Genomic DNA, 27,887 nt, shown 5'->3' with positions numbered 1-27,887 from the left:
CATTGTTATTATAAAAGATTCTTTATCTTATTAGCATCCTAATAACATAGATATTCTGGAATGTCTTTTTAGTAGTCTGAGGCATTGCTTCCTCCTCCTCTACTGCATTGTTAAAATAACTTATTTTGCTGTAGTCGTCCTTGTTGTAAATACCAGACAGTGCAGTTCGGCTTGAAGAAATGCTTTTTCTAGACCCTACTGCACCCCCCCTAGACATCTGAAGCTCTCTAACCAATCTTCACTTGTTTGTCCCAGTGAGACAGCAGGAGCCGTGTCCATTTAGCCATGCTCATTAATGTCAGTGAAAAAAAAAAAAAAGTCTCTCTTCACCTCTTGGCAAGATTTTGCACAATCACTGAGCATGAAATCACATTTTGGGATTACATAAGTAGCTGTTGGGGGCTCTGTACTCCTCATTCAAGATGCATCTTATGCTTCCTGATTTTTATTCTGTTTGGAAGAGGCCAGAAACCCTCTGCTAGCTTGTTTGATATCGCTTCTCGTGGCCACAAGGGGGCGACAAAGCAACAGTATTTCAATTGACACTCTTCTACATTTACATTAATGGCCTTGAGAGCAACTTACAATCAGTATTTACAGGGACAGTCCCCCTGGAGACACTCAGTCCCCCTGGAGACACCATCTCTGCATGTCTAACTGACATTTCATCTTGGATGGCAGCCCATCATCCTTAACTCAATCACACCAAAACAGAACTAATATTCATTTCAGCAGATTCTTCACCTCATCAGGATCTTGCTATCTACCTGGACAACTCTCAGATCTCTCCTTCCACAACTGCACGCAACCATAGACAACTATAGACAATCAACTCTCCTTCTCGACTCACATCTTTCACGCTCATGTAGATTCCTTCTCTACAGTATTAAATGGATCCGCCCTTATCTGTCAACACAGGCCCCCCAGATAGTCGTCCAGTACCTAGTAATATCACGACTAGATTACTTCATGCCATCCGGCCTCTTCAACTAATACAAAATGCAGCCCTCACTGCACTCTCTGAGCCTCCAGTGCTGCTCGCCTGGTCCCTCCAATGCTGAAGGTACGAGGAAGACACTCATCTAGACTCTTCTCTGTCTTGGCCCCGAGGTGGTGGAATTTGGCACAGTAGCGGAGTGTTTTCAAATCCCAAGTGGAACACAATGGTAGTAGGTGGGGTTTGAACCTGTGATGGTCCTCTTGTGGTCTTCTTTTTCATAGGTGAGTGTGTTACCCACTAGGCTACCACCACTGCCGGCTTCAACATTGCCATCCTCGTGCACTTGGCAGCCAGTTTTACCTTTTATAGGCAACTAAAATGTACGGGCTCATTTATCCTCGGCGTAGCTCCGGTTTACTCGACGACCCTTCACTCCAAACAAGGCCTCCGCACCACACGTTCTCGCGCCCCTGCAGCCTGGAGCTGATTTAACATCGGTGCTCCCTCTCCTGACCGGTCCTGTCTATAACGGAAGCTGTTTAGGTTAAAGATTTTCCTAATGCCTTACCGATTGCATCTGATATCATCATGGGATCATTCTGCTTTATTTGTATGGGGCTCGGATCCTAGTCTGTGTCCTAGTTTCTGTTGAGTGTCTTCAGGTTTACCGCACACAGTGTGAGCGGGAACAGATTTTGGGGATTTGTTCAAGTGGGACTTGCTGATCGTGTGTGGTTCTGCGGGGTTGGGGGATATTTCATTCAGTGGTGAAACCTCATTTGGACCGGTGGCCAGGGGCAGTTTTTACTAAACCAGTTTTAGCGAGGGGGAGGTGTGGGGAGAGTATCGGTCTCTCTCGGCCTCTGTGCGGATTGCGTAACTCGGGATTCTGCAGTTTTTGGGGAGGGGTGGAGGATCGATGCTGCCAGCATGGCTGTATTGTAAACGAGGCAGCAGCCGGGCCCTCTGACGCAGTCGTGCCGACCTGGTGGGCTGCCAGGCTGGGCCCAGCTCCACAGAAAGGATATGATCTCACTGACCGCAAGTCTCCGTCTTATTAATGTCGTCAGCGTGCTGCTGGCGGTTTATGGCCACAAGTTTTACGTACCTTCAGCGCGTGTTTATATACCTTTTTATTTTGCACCTTGATGCGTTATTCGCTTTCTCAGTAGTAGAGCACCAAGTACGGCAGATGTAATGGATTAAACTACTTGCTTTTAAGGGCCATTTTTAAGCTTTTTTCCCTCTAAAAATAACTGTACTTAAAGGGTTTTCTAGACAGAGGGAATTTTACTCCGTTGATTTTCAAAAATGTAGTATTCATTTTTTGGTTAACAGTTTTCCTGGCTTAAGAACCTTTAAAGACTTTTAGGTTCAGTTTCCTGTTCATGAGTTAAGAATATTTCTAGATTAAAAAAAAAAAAAAAACTTTCAGTAGTGCTTATTTTTATTTTAGTATTTTTATTTAGTATTTTTTGTATGTACTGAACTACTTAAGGTGAACTTTTTTTGTTAAAGCTGTATGCATATGGTGGTGTTTGTGAGGATGCACTTCGCGTTTTCTGCCCTGATTCTGAAAGACGTCCCCATCATAGGTCACACATGGAGAAAATAACACCTTTTTCTTCTACTCTGCCTCTCCTACATGGGGAAAATACATGATGGGAAGCAGCGTGAGTTAACTTATCGAGCCCACTTTCTGTACGTGTATAAATTAATCACGTACCTGAATATTGTCTGTTGTTAATTATGCCCACCGTACATTTACAGCATTTAGCAGATGCCCTTATCCAGCGCGACTTAAGATAAATCTTTATTGTCACCGTCACTCGTCAATGAACAATGAAATGTAAGGTGCATGACTCAGTGTGAGGTATCTAGTTAAGACAGACTTAACAAACATAGTAGTACTACTAAAATAGTAGTACACATAATATATACAAATTGCACTGGTAAAAAGTACAAATTGCACATTACTGCACATAGGGAGGTGGTATTTATGCACATTTATGCATATATAGCACATAAATGGAGAACAGTTTATTACAATCAGTAGTGACGGGGACACTCTGGGATAAGGGTCTTGCTCAGGGACACAACGGTAGTAAGTGTGGTTTGAACCTGTGACCAGGCGCTGCAAAAGTTTACCGTGCAGCCAAACATTTGCACTCAGGGCAAAAACAAGGTGCTTTAAGATGATCCACTCAGGTGGATCAGTGTCGTGTACAGTTTTTAGTTCCAGTGACATTTCTTCCCTCATCAAAAACTAAAAAGGCTTTTATGAAATACAACACCGTAAAAACAATGCGTTGTGATATAATCATGAGCCTAAATGTCAGGAGCAGTGGTTAAGGAAGTGGCCCCGTAAACCAGAAGGTTGCCGGTTCGAATTCCGAGCCGCCAAGGTGCCACTGAGCAAGTCATGGTCCCCACACACTGCTCCCCGGGCGCCTGTCATGGCTGCCCACTGCCCACCAAGGGTGATGGTTAAAAGCAGAGGACACATTTCGTTGTGTCACCGTGTGCTGTGCTGCAGTGCAACACATTGACAATCACTTCACTTTCATTCTGTCTGGGAATAAAACATATATTTACAGTCAGATCTCGAGATTTTTCATCACGAGTCTCGCTGCTTCGGGTTCGCCGCACGACCACGTGACTCGCGGCGCGCCGCGTGCGATAAGCGCGCGAGCCGCCCGCGGCCATGGCAACGCCGGCTTCCGCTCGCGACCGAGAACGCGACGGCCCGGGTGGAGCGTTGAATGCCGGGGGGCCGGTGGCGGTGGCGGGGGGGCGTCGGTCCTCCACCGAAACCGAGAGCGCAGTGGCCGGAGTCCGGCCCGGAGCGCGCCCCGCTTCTTTTGTCTCGGCCTGCCAAGGGGAAGAGCCGGCGCGGAGCCACCATTCTGGAGTTCTTCACCCGCTTCCTGCCGCTCAGCATGCGCTTTAAGAAGAACGGCTCGTACAACTTGCTCAGGTGAGAAAGATGGACAGTCCCGAAGTATATTTCGAGCTCATCGAGTCACATTTACCTCAAAAACGGGAAGGCTTTTTAAACTAAAACACGCAACAAAAAAGCCTATTGTGTGCATGCGCAAAGCAGAGGTGTTTAAATTCTCCGGGTTAATTAAGCAGATTGCTTTCTGCCTTCCTAAATGACCAAGGCAGTCGCCAAAAGCCAATATAATTTCTTTTTTTTTTTTTTTTTTTTTTTTATATACATTTTCTTTGTGGTGCCACGTCTCAGATACTAACGGGACTAGAGTGACGTCACTCGTCCAGGCAGCACTGCAGCAGTCCGATCAATAAGCGACGTCATTAGGCCGGTCTCACTTAATAAGCTCTCCGGAATTAACGGGCCGCCCGTCAGCGTTGTCCCATCGAGGGCCCAAGCTGCGTCATTCCCTCCAGGAGCAGCAGAGCTGCTGGGTTTGGGGGGTGTGAGGGGTGCTGAGCTCAGCCACACCGTGTCTGCGTGGGCCGGTGCGGCTCGATCCGCGGTCCCGCCCGGATCTGCCAGCAACGTCCGTCCAGCGTGAACGTTCTAGATGTGTCTCTACAGACCTTGCATCGGAACGCTTTCTGCGGCTTCCAGCAGTGCGATTGGAGTCTAGTCGCTCGACCAGATCTAATTTGGCGGATCAAGTGATCACACACACACACGTTTGAGTCATTTACATTTAGAGACGTGTTCCAATTACCAGTTCGTAAAAAGAACGCCAAATTTCGCTTTGTTGTATTACAATGTCTACCGATTTAAAGCCAGGTTTTTTTTACCTTTAAATATATAGTTCAAGATTTAAAACCGTTTTATTCTTCATCTTCCCCCCCTGAAGGGCGTTCTGTGATCGCTTTTTTTTTTTTTTTTTTTTTGCAACATGTGCTTGTGATGTCAAGGCCAACTTATTTATGTTCTTTCATTTAGTTACTCCGTCTGTAAATGGTACACGGCGGCATTCGGAGAGCGCAGGCCGCTCCGCGGTGTGTTTGTGGACGTCTTATTTGCCAGCCTCGCGTTCCCGCCTTGCTCGGCACGGCCAACCAGAGAGCGGCGGGGAGAGGAGGAGGCAGAGGGAGGGAGGGAGGGAGGTGAAAGCGGCGTTGAGTTATTGCCCCACGCCGCCTCCGCCCGCTGCGGACCTGCCCGTCTGTTTGTTTGGCGGAACACTGCACTTCTTGTTTTGGCGTCCAGCTGGACCCGCGAGGAGACGCCTGAACCGATGCAGCGCCGCAGCTCCATGGCTGGACGCTCTACCTTGTGCTGAGGGAGGGACGCGGAACGGCCAGCTGCATGGGGGTTCTCGTCTGCTGCGACTGCTTCTTCTATAGGTACCACGTCTCTCCGCTCCGTTGTTCTCCCCTCTCTGCAACTCGGTTCTGGCAGGGGACGTTACTCCAGCCTGCGTGGTGGGGAAGGGGGACATCTGAGGCTGTCCCTCTTTATCAGCCCTGACTCAGGTGGCCGTATCGGACACGCCGTTCCCAGACTCCGGCCTTCGGACGTTGTTCCCTCTAACCTCCGGGAAGTTGTCCGGAGCAAATGAGCCCGGATCCGCGCGCTTGGAGATCGTCCTCTCGCTCCGGTTAACTTTGTCCCCGCGCGCCGCTGCGGGATGATATTTATACGCAACCACTTGCTGCCGCTCTCCGCGTTTGGCGGCGCAGCGCGTAGCTGCGGGGCATTAGACTGGCGGAGCGCCCGGTCACTGAAGAACAACGGAGCTTCCTGTCCCCGCCGCTGGGACAAAGCGCGGAGGCCAGATAAGGACGTCGCCGTTTTTTATTTATTTATTTATTTATTATTCAGCGTGGCGTCGGCATTGCGGAGCTCCTGTACTGGAGCAGCTGTGATTGGTTGTCCCTCAGTGCCACCCACCAGCCGACAGGGAGCGAATGAGGGGATGTGTGTGTGTGTGTGTGTGTGTGTGTGTGTGGTTTTAGGCTTCCATGGATTTAATTAAGAGTGTGTGTGTGTGTGTGCGCGGGGGGGGGGGGCGGGTTCTCTGTGTGTCGTTGTTTGATCTCAGGAGGAACCATCATCCTGGTCAACATCCTGTTGCCATGTTTCGGGCTGGTTCATTCCTAATGGCAGTCGCTTCTGTGTGTACAGGAACAGCGTTGGTTCTGCTGGCTTATGTTCAGTTGTGTTTCTGGAACGAGACTTGATTTTTATCGCGACTTGTTTACAGCGTCATCGTCTGTCATTGAGTTTTCGTTTTGCTCGTTGCCATTCCTCTGTGACTGCCATCATCCCGGGTCAAATCCAGTCTTGTTTTGGACCTGCCGCTTAGAGGAACTTTATTATTGGATGTCCAGTTCTCCTCCTGCATTACTAAAGACATGCTTCCTCCGACGCTGCATTAACAAAATGTGTATATATTGTAGTTATGCACACCGTAGCGTCATTTACGTTATGAAGAGGGTTCTGTAGGCCTCAGTATGGTACACTGCCTGGCGAAAATGGTGACACACCTTGTCACCATTCAGTCCAGGGTTGTATTCATTTGATGATGACCTACAGGTCCTTTAGTTATTTCGGGGATCCCCTTCATTTTAATTGCTTGGTGCAGGCCAGTAATTTGCCCCTTCTGATGCACTGCTTGATTTATTACTGTGTGTAATACAGGAAAACCTTTACATGTTGTGTATAAGTTGTATTTTTCTATTTCCAGCATTAGTGGTCTGGGCTCCACAGCAGTGATTTTCTGCTGATGGTACCTGAGCCGTCTCCTGTGCTCGCCTCAGCAGAGTCCCAGGCTCCCATTTATGAGCCTTATATAAATCTGCCCCGACTTCGCTACCTGTCTGCAGGGATCAGGTGGCAGCGAGGGCTTGGGTTAGCGCCGGGGACTGCAGCGTCCTCGTGGAGCGCGACTGCGCGCGCCCTTGATTAATTCAGGGATGTTGCAGGACGTCAACAGTGCGAGCAGCCTGCCAGGGGCGTCTGGTGCTTCCGGTTCTCCAGCGCGGTGCGAATCGTGGGAGCTGCTTCTCACGTGTTCCGCTTAGAGGAGCAGTGCAACCTCATTTGCATTTATGGTGGGAAAGAGTAAATAGAAGCAGCGAACACCCCGATGTGAATGTTCTGTTTCTCCGCCTCCATGGTAGTCACGTTCACTCTGGCAATAAAACTGTGGGTTCTGCATCATCAAGCACTTCTAAATTTAGCCTGTGAAAGGTCCTTGGCAGGGGTGGACTATAGGAAGGGCAGGAAATTGCCCATGACAGCACATTCTTATGGGTTCTGTACCTTATTCCTGCTCTGACTCGTATTAAACAGTCGATTTGCATACAAAAGATTTGAGGGGGAAAAAACATTAATATACACAGATCAGCCAAAACATTAAAACCACCTCCCTAAGTTTGTGTAGGAGCCTCTCACGCTGCAACAATAGATCTGGATCCTTGAAGCATGAGCTCCACAAGACCTCTGCATGTGCTCTCAGGCATCTGGTACCAAGACATTAGCAGCAGTTCTGTAAATTGTAATGTGGGGCCTCCATGGAGCATTTTTTTCCAGCACATACCAGAGATTGAGATCTGGGTAGTTTTGAGGCAAAGTCAAAAACTCTTTATCATGCTTGTCAGGCCGTCCCATAAGAATGTAGCCCACAGCTTTACTTAGATCCTTCAGGACATACTTTAAGAAGGATGGGACTGCATAGTACACTGGGTGCTTCTGAAAATATTGATCTCCAGAAATGGAAGGAACAATGTGATCTGGTTTGGTTTCTTTCCATGTCTTAATTTTTAGAGAAATCCAAAAGACCAGAGCTCACATAGCAGTGCTTCAAGTTCTCGTGTTTGCCAGCCTATTCTGTTGGAAACAAGTTTGAGGGTGTTTTATGTCAGTAGGTGGGTCTTCTTATATAATTCTTTTCATGATATGTTTGTAGATGCCGTTGGTGACCAGTTTCCCCTTCAGAAGAATTTGTAGCGCTCTGGTGATCACCATAGGAACATGTTCCCTATTTTCCTTCTGCTCAGTTATTGATATATATATATTTTTTACCCCTCACCCCATCCCTGGTCATTTTGTTCCTCTTTTCTTTTGTTCTATTTGCATTCATTCATCTGTTTTGTTTGAATCTGTTTGCAATTTTCCCATCGGCAAAGAAACAGTTCTGTTCTGCCTTGTGAGCTACATTTGAACTATTTCACATGATTTCGTTCACTTGGCAGCCAGTTGACTTACAGACTAGAGCAGGGAAAGACTGAAAATAACTTGAAATTATTGCCACTTCTTTTTCAAATAGCTTTGAAGCTATTAAAGTTTGCTCTTTGTGTTCAAAATGGAAACTAGCTTTTTTTTTTTTTTTTTTTTTTTTTTTTTTGCTGACTAATAACAAATGAGCATTTTTGACTTTAAAAGATAAAATGCTTTCCAGGTATCGTTCATCGAGGCTGCTGTGTTTTGTAATCAGTCTGCATGTTCTCCATAGGGGTTTGGCTGAGATATGCTTCACCACGGCTTAGGAGCAAACCCGTATGATATAACATGAAGTATTTGGCTTTAAAAAAGATTTGGTATTTTGTTCGAAAGCGTTCTTAAAGGAAGCTACATTAGGACCCAGACTTTCCTGTTTGGGAACCTTTATTATGTTTAGTGTAACGGGGCAGCAGTACCGTGGCAGAGGAGGTTTCTGTACACAGGAAAACAATTACCTACCTCGCCTTGTGGTGGTAAAGTGGTTGAGTATTTTACAGCATATCTAAACGTGTCTGTCAGTGAGATATTAAGATCGTGTGTAAGATTGTTTTGCGTGTGTTTGAACTCACTCACTCCTCCATGAAGAATCAGATGAGATGAAAAGGCACGGAGGCCATGTGGACTGGTTTTGGGCACTAAAAAAGGAGATGTCTGCCATTGTCTAATTTTCTCAGTCTTATGTTTACTTCATGGGACGTGTCTGTCTTCACTTTCTGGATGAGGCTGTAGGTGGTTGAAAATAGTCTACATGCATTTAAGTGATATGCATGCCTTAAAAATGCAGGAGTGATGTGTTTAATCAGCGTAGATTATTCCGTTTAATGTTTTTCCCATTTATCTATTCCTTTTTCCTTTTGACTAGAAAGTAAACACACCTTTTCATTTGATGAGTTTTCTTTGTTTTCATGACCATTTACGTTGGTAGATTCTCACTGAAGGCATCAAAACTATGTGGAGTTATGTACTTAACAAAAAGTGGAGACCTGACCTCCACAGTCACTGGACTTGAACTCAGTCGAGATGGTTTGGGGTGAGCTGGACCGCAGAGTGAAGGCAAAGGGGTCAACAAGTCCTAAACACCTCTGGGAACTCCTTCAAGACTGTTGGAGAACCATTTCAAGTGACGACCTCTTGAAGTTCGAGAGAATGCCAAGAGTGTGCAAAGCAGTAATCAGAGCAAAGAAACTAGAATATAAAACATGTTTCAGTTATTTCACCTTTTTCTGTTAAGTACATAACTCCACACACGTGTTCATTCATAGTTTTGATGTCTTCAGTGAGAATCTACCAATGTAAATGGTCATGAAAATAAAGAAATCACATTGAATGAGAAGGTGGGTCCAAACTTTAGGCCTGTACTGTACTTTCTTTTCTTTTTTTTTTTATCTTAGAACAACCAGGCAAAGAATCCTGCATATTCCCAGCAGCTGGGAAAATGTTCCCACCCAGATGGACTGCAGTCCTTTCATTTCCCCTTTTCTGGAACAATGTTTATCTTTTTTCCGTTCTTTTTCTCTCCTTTTGCCTCTGTATTAAAAGGGCGCTGTGTTCTCCTGTGGCCATTTGGCCCGTCCTCCACCCGACTCGTGCAAACATGAGCGTCTGTGGTCTGAGATGGGCCCCCGCCCACACAAAGTCCCTCTCTGTCCACACTCTGCCTCAGCCTTCTCGGGCCAGACCCACCCCTCCGGCCAGCGCCGGGCAGGCGGATCTGCAGCATCTGTTGACTGTAAATGGCTTTCTGTTTGTCCTCCTCCATTGCAGGCTCGTTTGTGCCACATCAGGGATTTACCTTTTTCCTGCGAACTTATGTTTCAACTTGTTATTGCTTACGATCCTTATATAATATAGAAAACTGGAATCGCTGCCTCCCCAAAACCGTATCAGTTTATGTAATATCCTCCGGCCCCCAAGTTGAAAAATCAGTGACTCTGACTTTTTGACCCCAAAGAGCTCATTTGAACCAAACTTGAGGAATTTCCCTCAAGCTGTTCTGGGCATATTGTGTTAAAAAGAATGGAACAGACATAAAGGACAACCCAAAAACATAATGACTGCTGTCACCAGTGCAATAAATTTACTGAGACATTTCCCACCACAAGATGGGGAAAACATGTAGAACGTGTTTTTTTTTTTTTACGGCATTTACGGCATTTATCAGACGCCCTTATCCAGAGTGACTTACAATCAGTAGTTACAGGGACAGTCCCCCTGGAGCAATTTAGGGTTAAGTGTCTTGCTCAGGGACACAATGGTAGTAAGTGGGATTTGAACCCGGCTCTTCTGGTTCATAGGCGAGTGTGTTACCCACTAGGCTACTACCACCCTAAAACCACCTTTAAATGCTTGAACTAGCATCAAAATATGTGCAACGTGCCTGTGTCCTGCCATATTACTGCTTCCATGAAGTTCAGCAGGAAATGCAGGTCCATGTCCTACCTAGCGATGGCGCTTTCCAGCAAGAAAACGCCCAGGCTGATGTACGGGGTTTTGTCGAATACTTTTGGTGTTTTGTGTAAACATGGGCATGGTTTTTCCTTTAAGCCATACAATCCCGTATGAAAACCTTTTTTTTTTTTTTTTTTATCCACATATGATGAGGTGAAAAGTGTTTGTTGAAAATGAGAAGGTGGTAGAGGGTATTGGACCACGTGCTGAATAGCCATGTGGCATTGATGATGATAATGGGGGATCACGTTTCTGGCCCTCTGACCTGGGCTGCAGGTGTTTCTGGAGGAAGGTGTAGCAGATGCAGCGTGCTGTCTAGCTCCGCCCCTCCCCCTCGAGGACAGACTGCGTCTCCCTTCAGTGTGGAATGCTGGGAGTTCTGTTCATCCCTCACCGGGCATGTCTCAACAGATTTTTTTTTTTTTTCCAGCTTTATGTTCTTGTCCTTCTGTTATAATTTGATATTTTCTGTTAATTCTGAGTTCTTTTTCAGTCTCCTTCCCTCGCTCACCCTTCACCCCCGCCCTTCCCGTCACTGGCTGCTTTCTTGTGTTTGTTTTGAGGGAGGTGAGCGTGTCAGTCGAGCCCTGCTCTTACAGGAATACGGGGCGCAGCGCAGGGGGCTCTATTAAACATGGCCGCCGTCCAGGAGGGCTGAAGGAGAGTCGGGGACAGAAGGAGATGCTGTTGTCCTTAAACGCTGTGCCTGCATAGGACGTTGGGGTGCTGGCCTTTTTTGCGGGTGTGATGCAACGCTGCAGTTACTGTTCCCTTCAGACTGGGGTCGTGAGAGTGCCCTGCACAAACGATTTTGCATGTCCTGCGCCGACTCTTTGAGGAAACGGTGAAGATTTAATTTTGCTGTTGAGGCGTTCGTATCCTGGGGCTTATTATTTCCTTGCTGGCAATGTTGGCAGCGAAGCTGCCTTTGTATTTATTGTTGAACACGTCGACGTCTGTTTGCTGCCTTGCCAAACCAGTTGAGTAAGACCGTTTCCCCGTGCTGAATTCTGACACGCATGTCGTGTTTTTGAGGTGGCGAGCATAGACATTTTGGTTTTTCCTCCTTCCTTTCCCATATAAAATGAACATGTCTGTGTTTTCTGTGTGAATCATCGATGATCTCAATTTGCTGGTGATGTCACAGGCTAGTTCAGATGCTTCACGTAGCTTAAAAAGCATTGTGACCATGACGTTGGGTGTTAAGAATGTCTCTTCCCAGTGCAGTCTGGGTCCATCAGATGCTGGTAAGTTCATATGGATGTGGTAAGGTGTGTGTTCTTTCAACAGGATCCATTTTCACACTTTTTACACAGATCAACAGGAATCACAAATCCGATTTATGTGAATTGTGACCATCGTAAAAAAAAAAAAAAAAAACTTCATTAGACACTACAAAACCTGTGGTGGAAATGTGGCATTACTGTGTGGTGATTCAGATAGAACTTTGTCACAATGCAACATTGTTGTACTTTGGGGCGTGCTGTAGATTTTAAAAGTTTACGTGACTGACCAGTCACCCTGTTCTCCATGGACGTCATGATTGCGCAACAAAGTTCTAGACCTCCTTTGTTTGCATACATGTGTAGCAGCCGGTTAGATTTACAGCCCGATATGTACTCACCGTGTTCAATTTTGGCCCCGTGCTTCACTAATACAGGCCTTCTAGGGAGATGAAATCAGCGAGGTGACGTCCAACTGTCAGACTTGGAATGTAGCTTAAAACCTGATTTTGGCCTTATGGATGCAAACTGGTGCATGTTGGGGCGGCATTTAACATTGTAGGTTTATTGATTTCACACGTACGTTACCAGTCAAACCGTGGAGCCATTTTGAAGAATCTTATAATCCTATAAAGAAACATATATATTTAGTTTTTTTTATAGCAGAAGAAAATTAAGTGTATTTCTTTGATCTTGAGACTCCTCTTTTTACCTTCATGAAAATTTTATTCACTATTGTCATCAAAAGCTGCTTCATGAGATGCTCATTAACATGAGGGGAATAAGAAAGCATAAAACCTTGAGGACTGTTTGAAACCATCCCTGTTGTCTAACTTGACAACTATTACACTGGTAGTTTTAATTGAGTATAAAATAAGTTGCTATTAAGGAATGCTTTTATTTTAATTTACTTGAAATGTTCCTTTAAAAATTGCCGTAGATCAGTGTTTTGGTAAAATGCGTAATTGTTCGGACTCTCTGTTAAACTCTAGCTGTGCTAATACCTGTCATCGCAACCTCCCTCCCCCAGCCGCCACTGACACAACGTGCGTCACATACACACGTAGCAGCACCTCGCCTATGCCGCCAGTTAGGTTAAATTTAGCACCCTCCACCTCGCCGGGTCAATGGAGCAGACGAGTCGCATCCCCAGCCGGGGTGCTGTTTTCTCACCGCTCGTGAGGAAGATCATTGAGGCCCCGCCCAGTGCTGGGTGAGGTGGCCTTCAATATCATAACAGTACGGTCACAGCACAGCCAAGGTGCGCCTCCAACCTTTTTTTATATGCTTATTTGAAATGTATCTTCCAAAGATAAATGAAATATGGCATACGTCACCTTATCAAGCAGCACACATTCACATGTTGTTTAAACTTGAATACTCTTGGGCTCCCCAAGGGACTAGCTTGTGTCACCAGGTGGGCACCAGGTTGGAGGTGCCTGCTGCACATCTCATGTTACAACATGGTTAGCAAGACTGGAGTCGTCATTGTCTGAACAGAAGATGGGTGCTGGTGATCTATGCCGGAGTTCATGGATTCGGTGAAAACATATTCAGCGTCTAATTCCACAAGAAAGTCTGTATATTTTTGTGTGATGTCACCAAACTGATAACATGACTCTACGTGTTGTGCTAATCTTATAATGAAGGTATTGTCTTGTCCCAGCCATGGTGTTCTGCCTCTTAACAATCTGTTTGTGCTGGATGGTCCAACTCTCTCTCCTTCTGGCTGTTAACTGTGGCCTTGACTCCCCCGTTTCCTCGTGTTGCAGCACGCTTATCGGGAATCCCGGTCTCCTCAAGCTCCTGCTGGAGGCGAGGCGCTCTGACTTGGAAAGGAATGCTTTTCAGTTGCCTCGACATGTTTGGCCGCTGTGGTGAAGGCTGCACTGCTGCCAGTCGTAACGTTGAACTTGCCTGAAAAACCGAAAACTTGTCTCCTGATTTTTTTTTTAAATGGATGATGCTTACTCACCTTTGTGACCTTTTCAATTAATGACAAGGATCCACTTCGGATTCGACGGTGGAGCTGAGAATTTAGAATTAGAGCAGCACTGAATTGTCATGACGACTTTACTTTTACTTTGCAGACGCTTTTATCCAAAGCGACTTACAAGAGGAAGACACCAGCAATTCTCGTTTGGTTTCTATAGATTTTGAATTTACAAAACTAAGAGCCTTGATAAGGCATAATTTGTCAGAAAAAGAACATGATCGGAAATTATTTTTACTTTTTGAACAAGTGGGTTTTCAACTGGTTCTTAAAGGTGGTAGTAGTCTCGGCTAGTCGAATGGAGCCGGGCAAGTTGTTTCACCAGCCAGGGACAACAAAGGAGAATAGGAGGCAACTACAGTATACTAAGTATACCGGAGTGGATTACGTTCATCGATGTGGTATAATAATAATTATTCAAGAAAGGTACTTTTCTTTTCAAAATGGTGGCAATTTGACCGAACGCAATTCGATTGCAAATCCCGTGCATCTCTGGCTTCTCTTGCTACTTCGGCTGTACTTTTTTGTTGTTCTGCCGGCTCTCGGTGGCGATCGTCGCCTCCGCAGCCCCGCCCACCGCGTCCAGTCACGTGACCGAGGGGGCGGGGACTCGCGTCTGCGTCGCGTCGCGTCGCGGCGCGCTGCGGGGCCAGAACGTCCGACGGCGCCCCGACTCCGTGCGGCAGAGCGCAGCCCGGAGGCCGCCGCGAGGACCCAGTCTCGACCCAAGCCGAGCCCGAAGCCCGGGGCTTCTGGTTCTACTCGAACGGGAGCGAGCACGGACATGCACGCGCAGAGAAGCCCGAAAGGCGGACTCAGTTGCAAGATGGTTCTCCAGGCGGTGGGAAAAGTTTTGAGGTGAAACCGGTGTGACTTTTATTCTTTTTCTTTTGCCTCTCAAGGATGGAACTTTCCAGTCTTAAAAAAAAAAAAAAAAAAAAAAAAAAAAAGCTGGAAAACATTACGCAAAAAATCCTGCTCTACGCGCACAAACTTTTATGGGGTTTGTGTGGATTTAAAAGTAAAGGTCAGCGGGCAAAGTTTTTTTTTTTTTTTTTTTTTTTTACCGACCACTTAACGTTTTTAGTTATGTAGTTATTAAGACCGATTTTAATTCGAGTGTCGGGAAGGCCGCGTTATAGTGTGTCTGTGTGGGGTGCACGTTTTGTACACGTCGCACTCGCCTGTATAATTTGCTTCTGCTGGCTGGTCTCCCACATGCAGCCATATTCTGTAGGATCTAGTCAGAGCGCGGCTGCTAGCTGCAGTAATTTACCTTTTTTGGGTTGTTATTTCCACTCTTCCACAAATTCTGATTGGAATCTTGGTTATTTAATTTCTGAATACCGCTGTTGGTGGTGGTGTGCCTTGTTTCAGTCCTCCACCAACTGGCGGGGGCAGTGGGGTCGACGTTGAGAAGGGCTTTGGAAGTACTGAGTGTGTAGCGGTCCTGTGTATTTATTTGCCCCTTTTGCCCGGTGTGTGAGAAGGAGGGGGTGGACGTAGACGGTGAACGACGGCAGCGCAGACACCGGCCTGTTCACTGCGACGTGGTTGGCTTTGATTCACAGTTTTGCACGCTGAGATAACCCCGGCCATGTGGGGACCTTCGGATCTTCTCCTGTTATTTTTTTAATTTAGGCGAGACTTGTGCAATATTAGGATGGCTGGCAACCCCCGCATTCCTTTCTGAAAGAACCAACGCCTGCTCCTCAGACGGCAAGAGAACATAAATTAGCAACTCTGTTTCTCTCTTCAGAAGATCTACTTGCCCATTATAAGTAGAAGTGGGACTGAAGCATTATTAATAACAATTTAATATTGGTGTATTAGTGTTGTTGTAAGGCTGTTCTCAAACTTTTAAAAATGAGTACCAAAAATGATTACCTCCCCAGGTTACTGCCATTATGAAAACTAGAATAAAAAAGAAATCTAGTAGAGCCCCGTTTGGCCCAGTGGCAGTTTTTATTACTAGTGTGAAATATTTTTAAATATTGATTTCCGTACTGTCAGTGTGTGAGGTTATTAGCGCTATTCGAAACACAGTTTGAGAACCAAGGTTGCAATGCATTCATTTATATTTAATTATTGTTATTATTACACAATTTATACTAAAGATATAAACTGGTTATAACCAGAGGTTGGTTTTTAGGTCTTTGGCTTTTGTAGTAAACAGTTGAGGCGTCGTTTGTTGAATGCCTACGTGCACGGTCCACTGTGTTCATGGTCATTTCGTGACAACTGCCCTGAGGTTCCAGCGTTTAATTATTGTTAGATATGCTGTAGGTCCACTCCTGGGAATCCGCAGTCTTGCACAGTTCCAGATCGTCACAGCAACCCTTCATTACCTGGATTATCTGAACACTGGGTCTCAAAAATCTGGTCTTGAACCTCAAAGTTAGGCAGTCATCTGTTAAACTTGCCGGGAAGCACTTACTTCGCGAATTAAATGGCACACAGAAAATTGATGCCATTAGCTCGTTTATTTTGGGTTGAGGGGAAAAAAAAGGTCCGTCCGCTGCCAACAGACCCCCGGTCCCTCCAACACACTCCTGACTGCTCCTCGGCACCGTCTCTGCCATAAAAGGCATTGCAGCCTTTTAGCCCAGGCTGGAGAGCCCTGAGTACAGGTCAAAAACAATCCATAAGTCTGTGGGCATGGAGACATTTTTGGGGTTTCTTCTTTTCACCTGTTCAGATGTGTTCGGCGCTGTCCTGAGTAAGACGGACTTACGGTGGGGGGGGGGGGGTCCACACGCTGTTTGTCGGAGGTGGAGTGAACGCATTCCCGCTTGGGTGGACCGTTTACAAAGTCCTGCCAGTTGACCAGCCGCTCTTCCTGGGCGGCGTTTTGCTGTTTCCGTGGTGGTTTCTGCCCTGACGTAGCACGTCCTGTATAGGGCCACCCCGCCATAGTCAGCTGTGCAGGTTCGTCAGCTGCTCCGGGGACCCGATCAGACACTTTCCCCTCTGTCTAGTTCCCTTTCACTGCCCCGCCAGCTGGGCCCGGGCAGCTGTCGCGCTGCTCCTTTATCTGGATTCCAACACTTGACGTACAGTCGGCTCTTTCTTTACGAGAATTCACGTATTCTCTCAGTGGGACCTGTAGCTTTCTGTTTTGGGTGTAACTTGTTTTCCACGAAGGACTTCCAGATGGCACCGGAGCTGCTCTTTGTGTCCAGCTCCTGCTAAACGAGTGTTTATGGACTCGGGTGTTAAGATAAGACTCCCTTCCTGGCTTGGGAAGTGGTTGCCAGAATTGGGCGGTGGTGTGAAAATGCGAGGAACGAAGGGAAGTTGAACTTGAGCGGATTTGCGGAGTCGACCCCCATGTCTGCCCTAAATTCCTGGGTCTTTAGCAGGGTTTTGGGAGGCACACCTCTGGTCAGAAGGCCCTTGTATGGCACCCGTGTCATGAGGTCATTAGCACCTCTGTCCTTTGACCCTGGCCTATTGGTATGGGATGACCCAGAGGTTTACGTCTGGGAGCTGGACCTCTGGTGTGATCTGACGGCAATGTGCTGAAACTAACACTGGAAGCTCAATGGCATCTGTGTCAGGGTTCTGCACCAGACCTCACATCAAACCTGCGTTGCCTTACGGCCATGACAGGCTTGTCTTTGTCATAAAGAGGAGGGGTGAAAAAACAGCCGTCTTCTCTTCTTGCACTTTTTGTAGGAAGTCAAAGACAAAGCCAAATGGAAAGAAACCGCAAGCCGAGGAGAAGAAACACTACCTGGACCCAGAATACACGAAAGTACGGGTGGTGGACTTCGACCTGAAGGAGCTGGTGGTGCTGCCGAGGGAGATCGACCTCAACGAATGGCTCGCCAGCAACAGTAAGATGCTTTTAAGATGAAGGAGTTTGGCTTATGTAAATGATAGACGCGTCTTGAACGTGCCTCTTGGCGGTTTTTCGCCATTGAAACATCAGCTGCGTACGTGCGTGGTACCAGAAAAACCTGATCTCTGCACGAGGTCATAATCTGCAGTCAAAAGAAGAAAACCGGTGACCTCACCCAGTAGCACAGAAGTATGTGTCGTCTTATTTCCAAGGTCAAGAGCGAAGTGACAGAATTCCAAATATAATATTTTGGAACAAGTCATCGTCTTACATTTGGGCCAATGTAGTATTTCCGTTGGTTAACAGAATGTTTCACAGAAACGGAACAACCACCAGGAAATGTCGGAATAATCGGTTATTTGGTATTACATGCATTAAATGATACGCTTTTTTCAGGTAAATAAATTTACAAACTAACAATTTGTTTTCTCCTATTGTAACTGGAGCCAGTTCCTTGCATCTGTTTATGGAATTTTGGGATACGAACAAGGGACCCGAAATGAATATATCTTTCTGCGTCGTACTGTTTTATTTAGTCTTTTACATTTTGAAGCTTATTGAAAAAGAATTTTGTCCTGTCTCACAGCAACCACCTTCTTCAACCTCATAAATCTGCAGTACAGCACAGTCTCCGAGTTCTGCACCGGGGATACCTGTCAAGCCATGACCGCCTACAACACGTAAGTGCTTTCTGAAGAGCCTGCCGGGCTGACGCTGAGCAGGCGAGCTCACGATGCTCCCTGATTGATGGTCTTACAAACCATAGACAAAGAGGCTCGCTGAAACCGAGTGAGTGTTTCCTGTGAAGGTTTCGGGGTTAATGCATGCTATGCATATTTGCACAGTGAGGACCTGTATTTTTACAGGGACATTCGTGTAGGTTTGGTAGGTCTTCCGAGTCTTTTGGGAATGCAAGTGTGATTTGGTTTGGTTTGGTTCAGCTGCCCTCGATTGATCTGCAGTCATAAATTGCATTTGTTTGCAACGAACACCGCAAAACCGCAGCGGAGAACGCCAGTGTTCAGTTGTGTGAGTCACGGTTTCGCACAAACACCAAAGCTTTGGGTGTCAAACTAGTCAGTCCTGATGCACAACCGGTGGCGTTAGAATGAACCAGTGTGGACTAAAGTCTCGTGGTTAAACCGTGTGGTAGAACTGGAATCGTTGGAAGCTTTTAGCAGCTCCTTTATTGGGTGAAAACTTTCCATCGGCTTTGTGGGGGGGGCGCTTTTATTTATTTATTTATTTATTTTAGCAAATTTGTCAGGTTATGCAATTAGTTCTCTTTCGAGTGACTTGGCCTGACTCTGGCCTGCGGTCAGCGGGTTCGTCCTGCAAGGTCAGTTATGCGGACGGTCTACATTCCAGGGGATTTGTCGTGTCTACAGCTCCGTGGTGGCTCCCCTAACAGGAAGCTCACAACGTCACCACGTTCCTTCTGAACAAAGCAGACCGCTCTCCTCCAGCATCTGCAGACATTTGAAGATTTATTTGCTAATTTAGTGTTTCTCTGTCAGACATTTGACTGGCATTTAAAAGCAAATCGGTTCTCTGAGATTTAAAAAAAGTAAAAGACGTCCGTGCATCAATAATGCATTCGTTTATTTCTGTCACTGTCACTCACCGCCTTCTGTCTGTGTCCCCAGTATATTCCCCTGGCAGGATGAGAAGGGGAAGAAGACTAAGTGCACAGCGCCGCAGTATGTGGACTTCGTCATGAGCCTGGTGCAGAAACTCGTGACTGATGAAGAGATATTTCCAACGAAATATGGTGAGTCTGGCGAAGCGGCTCCCCCTGGTGCTTTCTCTGGTGAAGTGACAACCATTTGCTGGAAGTTTGGCTGTAATATTTACAACATTAATCCTTCCCATACACACACATTTAAAAAAAAAAATCTAAATTGCTTTAATGCATCTTCAACAGTTGTGCCAATATTATAAAAACTTCAAGGTGTATTCTAATCTGTGCAGTACGTACAGACCTGTCCGATCTTAAGTAGAAGCAGTAATACTCTATAGGGAGCGCCATGGCCTGGGTAGTTGGCACTGGTTGCAGGCATAAGGCCCAAGGGTTGGGTGCTGAAGGTCTACACACCAGTGCCAGATTCTCACGGTAATACAAACCTTGAGCGTAGTGCTAAAATCCTACACTCTGAATTATATAGTTGCATTGATTTATGTGCACCCGTAACCTTTAAGAAAAACTAAGGGATAAAATCTGTAGCCCCGCACCCATGAATGATGCAGTAATGCAGCATGTGATATCATGAGGTATGATCTCTCCCAGGATTCCACTCAAGACAAAAGGGCAAATCGGTATTTTCGGCTGGTAGCTGCTTGTCTCAGCAAGTCTTAGAAGGAAACTTCACAAAAGATCACTGCCTCATTTAAAGGGGCTCACATGATTTTATTAATGCAAATTTTTTATTTTAACGTGTTTAAAAAAAAACAAAAAAAAAAAAAAAAACTTTCTTATTCCTTGATTGCAGGAAAAGAGTTCCCCAACTCGTTTGAGTCACTGGTGAAGAAGATTTGCCGGTACCTGTTCCACGTTCTGGCTCACATCTACTGGGCACATTTTAAGGAGACTGTAGCTTTGGACCTGCACGGACACCTGAACACACTTTATGCACATTTCATCGTATTCGTAAGGGAATTCAATCTAGTCGAATCCAAGGAGACCTGCATCATGGACGACCTGGCGGAGGTCCTCTGCACCCCACTCCCCAGCGCACAGAACCACGTGACTGAAAGATGAGCTGGACCCGAGAGCGGATAAGGACACATCGTGCTCCAGACCGGGAAGCTGGCAGAGTTCAGAGACCCTGCACACCCTCATTTTGCCATTTTTAAGATCTAGTCGCAGGGGAGGGGGTCTGGCTGGGTGGTGGGTCGCAACCATCGTACCTGCTGAGACGGGGGTGAACTTTTTGCCAGGGGGAAAAATGAAAACATCCCACCTGTCTACCTTGCAATTTCACAAGAACGCTGTGCTTTTTTTTTTTTTTTTTTTTTTGCTTTTATCTTATTTTATCGTTTTAATTTTGGTTTCTCTGGGGGATTGTGTATGTCTGTCTTTCTTCACTATGCTTACCATGACTTGATAGCAGCACTGGCTTCCTGTTTTATAAACAGTGCCCCATGTTCTGTAGTGAACAGAACTGTGATTTTTATTAAGGCCTCTAGTTCCCCCTTGTGGTGGGAAGACTGTAGGGGAAAGTGGCGTCTGTATGTTAATGGCCCTGGCTGCCCCTGGTGGGCTGAAATCTACCTAATTTTTTCTTATTTAATTCAGGATGTCAGGCCTTAGATCCATTCTTTTTTTTTTTTTTTTTTTTTTTTTTTAAAATACTCAGGACCCAAGAACATTTCTCTTTCTCAATTATACCATCTGTCACAATTTCTGTAAAACTCCTCATTGTACCATAGTGACTTCCTCTGCAGTAACCTCTCTGTTAACCTGGGCCAAGAATTATTACATATGATTATGAACCGTAGGAACGCCTGCATGGCTCTCTGTGGCGCTGCGGCATGTGTGATGTGTATTGAGTGGCAGTAGTAGCTGTTGCCCATATGGACAGGGACATGCCTGTGTCTGCTGAGGTCAGACCAGAGCCAGTCGTTCATGTCACAAACTCCAGGTTAGAGCCCTTTTTTTTTTCCCCATGAGTGGATGGTATCACATGGTCTAAGTGCACACCATTTCAGTGGTTTCAGAAACTGGCAACAGGGGACTGAACTTTTATTTTTTATTTATACTTTTTTTTTTTTTTTTTTTTTGCAGGGGTTTTCCGTTCTGGCTTTTTGTTTTATGTATTTTAATTATGTTAAGTTAAAAGCAATGTAATATTTTAAGCTCTGCAAATTATAATCTAATAAAAAAAGCAAAAATGCCACATATGAACTGTCATCATTGTTTTTATTATAATTTTTTTTTTATTGCATATTTAATTTTTCTCTCCATAGCAAAATAAACACAACTGCAAGAGTCCTAGTCACACACCTTTTGATCCTCATGCATTTACATTACAGAAATAAGTAAAAGAGAAAACATTCCACACACAAGGAACTGCTGTGACCGATGCACACAATTTAAACATGCTCGATACGACACCTCATTCATTTTTTACATTTCGTTCAGCTTCTTCACACACAGCATCACACGTTGCTTTATTGCTTCTGCAGACTGTTTCGAATTAACTTCTGTTTCTAGGTCTGCGCTCTTAAGGCCGTTCGAATAGTCTTGGCACTTCTGGCCTACATATGGCAAAAAAATTAACTAAATATTTAAAAGCCCTTTATTGTATCACCTCATTTGTACAGTTTACATTGGGGTGATATTGATTTCTTTTTAGAAGTGGCTGAGCATGCTAATGTAAAATGCACCAACTTCTCCAATAAAATGGGAAGAAGCATACACTGAGTTAAAGGCTTTCATTTAGATCACGTAACCACCCCAATTCAGGCGGTAGGTGGCGCCAAATCCTCTATTCGTTCATTCCGAGGCCTTGCGGGGGACCAAATCTGGCGCATTATCCAATTAATATAATCTGTGTACATGACGGACGTGGTACTGTTTGGTAAATTGTGCTTCATTTAAGTTACTGTCTATCACTGAATAGTGAAATATATAAATACGTGCATAAAAAGTCATTTAAAAAAGAGATTGTCTTTTTTTTTAACTTATAAACTCTAGGCTGCCTTTTCAAAACGTTATTGGGGAAGAATAAAGCATTACAATCACTTTAAACAACTCGACCTGACGCTGACGTTCGCTCTGCATGCTGGGAAGGTCCACTGAATTTTTATATCGGGACATTCTGCTTTGTTTTATTATCGCGGCCACGTGGTTACGTCGCCACGCCCCCCGCCTCCTCCAGACGCTTCGCGCTGCAGCTCGGCGTCGCCACTTTCACCGTCTTGCCGAACTTGGAGTAGTCCACGGCGTAGATCCCGTCCTCCTCGGACACGGTGGGCACGAAGCGCTGTCCCCACAGGACCTCCTCGGACAGGTAGGACGTGCGCGCCTGCGTCGTGATCCCGGTGGTCTCCACGACGCCCTCCAGGACCACGATGACCTCGATGCTGTCGCTCTGCAGGTCCTGCTCCGAGAGCTCGTACAGGGGACTGGTCCTGTCGATCACGTGGCAGATGACGAGCGGCGACACCAGGAAGATCCCGTTGGTTCCGACGGGGTTGTCCAGCTGGAGGTCGATCTGGTCCAGCGGGACCACCTCCCCCTCGTCGGTGGTGGTCTTCTTCACCACCTGCATCCGCACGGTGGCGCTGATGATCATGCTCTTCCTCAGGTCGCCCACGCGGACCATGAAGCACAGCTTGCCGTTGCGCGGCGAGATGACGGCGTGCTTGCTGAAGATCAGGGTCTCGGCGCGCCGGTTGGCCTGCGCGGTCTTCATGAAGATGCACCCGAGCATGATGGCGTTGATCACCAGACCCACGATGTTCTGCAGGATGAGGACGACGATGGCGGACAGGCACTCCTCAGTGACCATGCGGGCCCCAAAGCCGATGGTCACCTGCACCTCGATGGAGAAGAGGAAGGCGGAGGAGAAGGAGTGGATGTCCGTGACGCACGGCACGAAGTCGTCCCTCCGCCGGTCCAGGTCGCCGTGCGCGAAGGCCACGAGCCACCAGACCATCCCGAACAGGAACCAGCTGCACAGGAAGGACATGGTGAAGATGACGAGCGTGTGGAGCCATTTCAGGTCCACCAGCGTGGTGAAGACGTCCTGGAGGAAGCGTCCCTGCTCGCGGATGTTGGTGTGGGCGACGTTGCAGCTCCCGTTCTTGGCGACGAAGCGCGCCTTCCTCTGCACCGGCTTGAACCGGGGTGCGAGCACGTCCTCGGCCAGCCGGGTCAGCAGGTAGTCCTCCGGAACGAGTCCCTTTCTGGACAACATGGCTACGCCATGGCGCGGGGCGCGCAGCTGGCCGCGTCCGTCTCCGCCGCCGGGCATGCGCACTTCACCGAGCCGAGCGGCGCGCGCTTTTATTTCGATTGATTTATTACCGCAAACGCTACCCAAGGGGGGATAAAATGTCTGGGTCGGCTGATTAGGACAAAAAAAGGGTCCCCATTCTTTTATTTTGAGTGAGAGTTGACATTAAAATGTCTGCTATATATCATCTTTACAAACCAGTCCCGTTATAAAACGTTCAAAATGCTCATGATGTACAACCATGGATTGCTTAAAGTAAGGTGCAATTATTAATAAACCGCAAATTTGAATCTTTACTTTAGTGGACTCACAGGGGCCCCTTTAAAGTGGCAGCTTATTGGTGATCAAATATTTTGTCCACTTAGAAAACTGAGCGATCGTGGAAATAATACGTGAACATCCCAGTCAGTTGGAGGGGAGGAGATGTGAAATGATTCCGTCCGTCCTCACCAGTCACGCTCACTTGTCTTCGTCTGTCAGTCGAACCCGTAAAAATGTTCCGAACTGACCCACTTTTACCCTCAAAGTAGAATTTAAATTTAAACAGTGTGTAGTTCTGCAGGAAGCTGGAGGGTTACTGCGACTCTTTCATTGGAGAATTCTGAGCTGGGCATGACCTGCCTGGAGCAGAACTTTCATATTTATTTTAATATTTGAATAATAATCTACTCATCAGGATAATAAGTGGCTGAATGGATTCAGCGCTGGTTAAGTTGCATGGTCGTGACGTCATCACACAATTTCTACGTTCCGGCAAGAGTTATGCAGCTCTGCACCAAACAGATTGATTCTTAACACAGCAGAAGGTACAAAAACTCTTTTAAGGAAAAAACATTTTAAGAGAAAAAGATTCTGAAAGGCTCTGAAAAAGTCTGAAAAATATTTCTTGCATGAACATGATTTTGATACTGAAAGAGTGTCATACCAGATGTGTGAGGGTGGGCAACCTTACACTTACCAGACCAGTGCAACAGGTTATATATATATATAATCATATGTGAAAAGATTATTTTTACACATTACAAATGCTGTAAATGCTGTAAATTTACACATTCTGTAAAATATATTAATTCAAGTGATAATTGTTTTATTAATAAAGAATTAACATTATGTACAAATGATAAATGACTTTAAAAAAGAAACAATAATCCATGGAACAATTGCACTTTTAAAGTCCACAGTGTGATTTCCCGTTCATTTGTCTGCTTGGACAAACGAAGCGAAAACACTGTCCTCTCGCTCCAACAGGACTTCTGGCTTGTCATATTCCAGAATCAGTCCCCGTTTTATCACAATGACCAGGTCGGCATTCAGTATGGTGTGAACACGATGCTGCAAAAGAAAGTGTGTGTTCATTTAAACAATAAATGGTTTCTAAACAGGAATCGACAACATCATTAATCGTCTTTACGTAGACGGACAGAGGACACTGCATATTGACTGTAATGTGATCTTGCATTGATTTTGGATGATGTTGAGGCAAAATGTATGTAGCTGTACAGGCTAATGTATGTATATATGTATGTATGTATGTATGGTAGGAGCTGCCCACCGCTATGATGACCACTGTCCGATCTGCAAAGGCCGTCATCACCACTTTCTGAAGAATGCTCTCCTGCAGTCAGGAGAAAAACAGATGCATGTCCTCAGAATACTAAAAAATCTACTTTTTTTAACAGTGGACGAGACATAAACAAGTCCAGGTGGAGCTGTGTGGGCCACATTAAAAAGTCATTTTTCTGAGTGCTGTATGCAGTATCATGCATGGTAACAGTCTCAGTAACAGCTACGTTTTTGTGATCATTCTAAGTTCGGTGCATTAAAAATGCGTTCGCTTCAGTGCTCCGGTTGTCAGTGTGGCAGTTTCCTCACGCTCACCGTGGCCATGTCTATGGAGGCAGTGGCCTCGTCCATGATCAGGATGCTGCTCTTCCGCACAAATGCTCGCGCCAAACAGAACAACTGGCGCTGGCCTTGACTGAAGTTCTCCCCTCCTTCTGTCACCATGGCATCTAATAACACACACACACACACACACATTGTATACAATTACATACAAGGAGAACACATTTTTATGGCCTCCTTTCTCATCTGACCAGGCAAGTCGTCAACATGAGGATATGAATTTTTCATGGTTCTGTAAGACGGCCTACTTTCTGATGAAATCACATCAGCCTGAGGGAATTTAACGGTACCTACTTGACAGGTTTATTTTTCTGCACATCACATTCATACCCATGCTGCTTTTATTACCCAGTCCTCCTGGCAGGGTCTTGACCACAGGCTTCAGCTGGGCTATCTCCAAAGCTTCCCACAGCATACTGTCAGTGGCCTTCATCTCTGGGTCTAGATTAAACCTGCAAATCAGACAAGCTGGCTTTACTCAAGCAAACACCACTGATTCCAAAACCATCTCAAAATATTGTTTTTGAAGTGCAGCAGGGTATTGACAGCTAGTTCACTATACTGTACATGATACAGAACTCCCAAACTGGTGCACGTGCATGATCAATGCATTGCACTCTAATTCAAAGCATTTGTTTATTAAGCCATTATGCCACCCTGCTGACCCACGACTGTGCAGCGATATCTCCATGGTGGGTCTCATCAGCAAGAACGAGGAGGCGCAACGACTGACCGACTGGTGTAAGGTGAACAATCTGTTTCTGAATGTGAGTTCCTCTGTGTTCATCTAGAGGAGAACCTCTCCTCTAGAGAGAACAAGAAAGCCCAGCAGCGTCTCCACTTAGTGGGGAGGCTGAGGAACGCCCATCTCCCACCACCCATCCTCACCACCTTCTATAGAAGGACTATTGAGAGCCTTGTGGCAGTGGTGGACGAGATGGTAAAGGAAGTACCCCATAAGGTTGCCGGTTTCACTTTCATTCTGACCAGCTGCATCACTGTCTGGTTTGGGAACTGCACCGCATCAGACTGCAAGACTCTACAGCAGATAGTGAGGACAGCTGAGAAGATCACCTGAGTCCTCACATGCACTCTGCTGCCAGACTGTGCAACAGCTTCTTTCCATAGCTTGTTGCCATAAACACATCTGATTTTTTTTTAGCCAAATATTGTGATTGTAAGCACAGAACTACAAATGTCAGTCAAATTTGGTGCTTGAGCGATCTTACCGGATGGTTCCACTGAAAAGAATGGGATCCTGCAGTATTATGGAGAGGCGTGACCGTAAAGTTTGAAGAGGCAGCTTGGCAATATCAATGCCATCTATGATTATGCGCCCTGTTCATAGGAAAAACAAAACAAAGAGGACTGTCTCTAAAGTTCGATTATTTTTTTCCAGCTCCTAAAAGAAATCACATCAGGTAATGTTCCTCAGAGCTAATATCAATCAAATTGGAATTTTAGAAATGTAGCCTGAGCAAGATCAAATGTTGTGGTAGTGTTCAACTAATTTAATATCAAATATAATCAAAATATTTGGGTTCTAAAATCTATCTATGCAATAGATATCCAATAGAATATCCAATAGAATCCAATATCGACTTCACTACTGCATGTGATTGGTTAGATTACAGCAACTGTATTTGTTAAATCTGAATTTAAAGACATTTCGAATTCTGGTGTATGTTCTGCATACTGGACCTATGAAATGCTTCAAATGAAACTATTTTCATTTCTAGCTACAGTAGGAGTCAAGTTTTTTTGGTGGTATGAAGGCAAGAAAAATGTCAATGCTGATGAAACTCATTCTTTATGACTAGCAGCTGTTGATTAAAACCAGCAGTTACCCTCAAATGCATCCACCATGCGGAAGAAGGCCAGCGAGAAGGAGGATTTGCCACTTCCTGTCCTGCCACAGATTCCAATCTGTGCAGAAAGAAGATAAAAAACAGCCTGATACTGACTTTTTCTAATACATTAATTGCATTTGCTCTGCACAGCACATTTTCTTTCATTCTTAGCTGTTGCAGTCCAGAAAAAAAATGGACAAATCCTTTGTTCAGTCAGCGTGTTTAAATTCTGCTTTACTTTCCTGCCGACCAGCATGACTCAAATGACAGCAACATGGTGTTTTTTATGTTTTGTCCAGTGCCCTGAAATTCAGCTGTTCTGCTACAAGGGGTCTACCTTCTCTCCAGGATTGATGTGGGCATTGACGTGTTTCAGGACAGGTTTCAGGGTGCTGTCGTATCGCACACTCAGGTTCTGGATCTGAATTTCCCCCTGCTGCGGCCAGCCGTCTGGCACCTGAGATGCAGCTACAGCGGGAGGGAGGGACAAAGTGAAATGGACAGAGAGTGAGAC

The 27,887-nt window shown here is 45.8% G+C and overlaps 3 protein-coding genes across 7 annotated transcripts in view; 1 reads left to right on the top strand and 2 right to left on the bottom strand.

The window, feature by feature from the left end:
• Window positions 1-21,425, top strand: part of mob2a (MOB kinase activator 2a) — a 31,637-nt gene extending 10,212 nt beyond the window's left edge. Inside the window, exons 1-5 of one of the 4 annotated variants that reach the window (XM_028959050.1) lie at window positions 3,718-3,917; window positions 17,493-17,653; window positions 18,245-18,338; window positions 19,305-19,429; window positions 20,148-21,425. In XM_028959050.1, coding sequence (XP_028814883.1) covers window positions 3,880-3,917; window positions 17,493-17,653; window positions 18,245-18,338; window positions 19,305-19,429; window positions 20,148-20,416 — 687 coding nt within the window. In that variant the 5' untranslated portion in view covers window positions 3,718-3,879 and the 3' untranslated portion in view covers window positions 20,417-21,425. Of the gene's footprint in view, window positions 1-3,717; window positions 3,918-5,062; window positions 5,270-14,112; window positions 14,673-17,492; window positions 17,654-18,244; window positions 18,339-19,304; window positions 19,430-20,147 lie in introns of those variants that run through there. The other 3 variants (XM_028959049.1, XM_028959048.1, XM_028959052.1) reach the window with 3 other exon arrangements.
• A 135-nt stretch (window positions 21,426-21,560) lies between these two features.
• On the bottom strand, window positions 21,561-23,631 carry kcnj11 (potassium inwardly rectifying channel subfamily J member 11). The gene has a single exon (XM_028959053.1). The coding sequence runs from the start codon at window positions 23,577-23,579 to the stop codon at window positions 22,509-22,511; it is 1,071 nt and encodes a 356-aa protein (XP_028814886.1). The 5' UTR covers window positions 23,580-23,631; the 3' UTR covers window positions 21,561-22,508.
• A 1,057-nt stretch (window positions 23,632-24,688) lies between these two features.
• Window positions 24,689-27,887, bottom strand: part of abcc8 (ATP-binding cassette, sub-family C (CFTR/MRP), member 8) — a 35,562-nt gene continuing 32,363 nt past the window's right edge. The window contains exons 34-40 of one of the 2 annotated variants that reach the window (XM_028959046.1): window positions 27,711-27,841; window positions 27,371-27,449; window positions 26,753-26,861; window positions 25,872-25,975; window positions 25,497-25,630; window positions 25,171-25,233; window positions 24,689-24,950 (exon numbers count right to left, since the gene is read on the bottom strand). In XM_028959046.1, coding sequence (XP_028814879.1) covers window positions 24,813-24,950; window positions 25,171-25,233; window positions 25,497-25,630; window positions 25,872-25,975; window positions 26,753-26,861; window positions 27,371-27,449; window positions 27,711-27,841 — 758 coding nt within the window. In that variant the 3' untranslated portion in view covers window positions 24,689-24,812. The remainder of the gene's footprint in view (window positions 24,951-25,170; window positions 25,234-25,496; window positions 25,631-25,871; window positions 25,976-26,752; window positions 26,862-27,370; window positions 27,450-27,710; window positions 27,842-27,887) is intronic. The other variant, XM_028959047.1, reaches the window with a different exon arrangement.

This window comes from Denticeps clupeoides, chromosome 17 (genome assembly GCF_900700375.1).
Source record: "Denticeps clupeoides chromosome 17, fDenClu1.1, whole genome shotgun sequence".
Classification (NCBI taxonomy): domain Eukaryota; kingdom Metazoa; phylum Chordata; class Actinopteri; order Clupeiformes; family Denticipitidae; genus Denticeps; species Denticeps clupeoides.
Note: the sequence above shows the minus strand (reverse complement) of the source record. Positions and strands in the feature narration are given on the sequence as shown.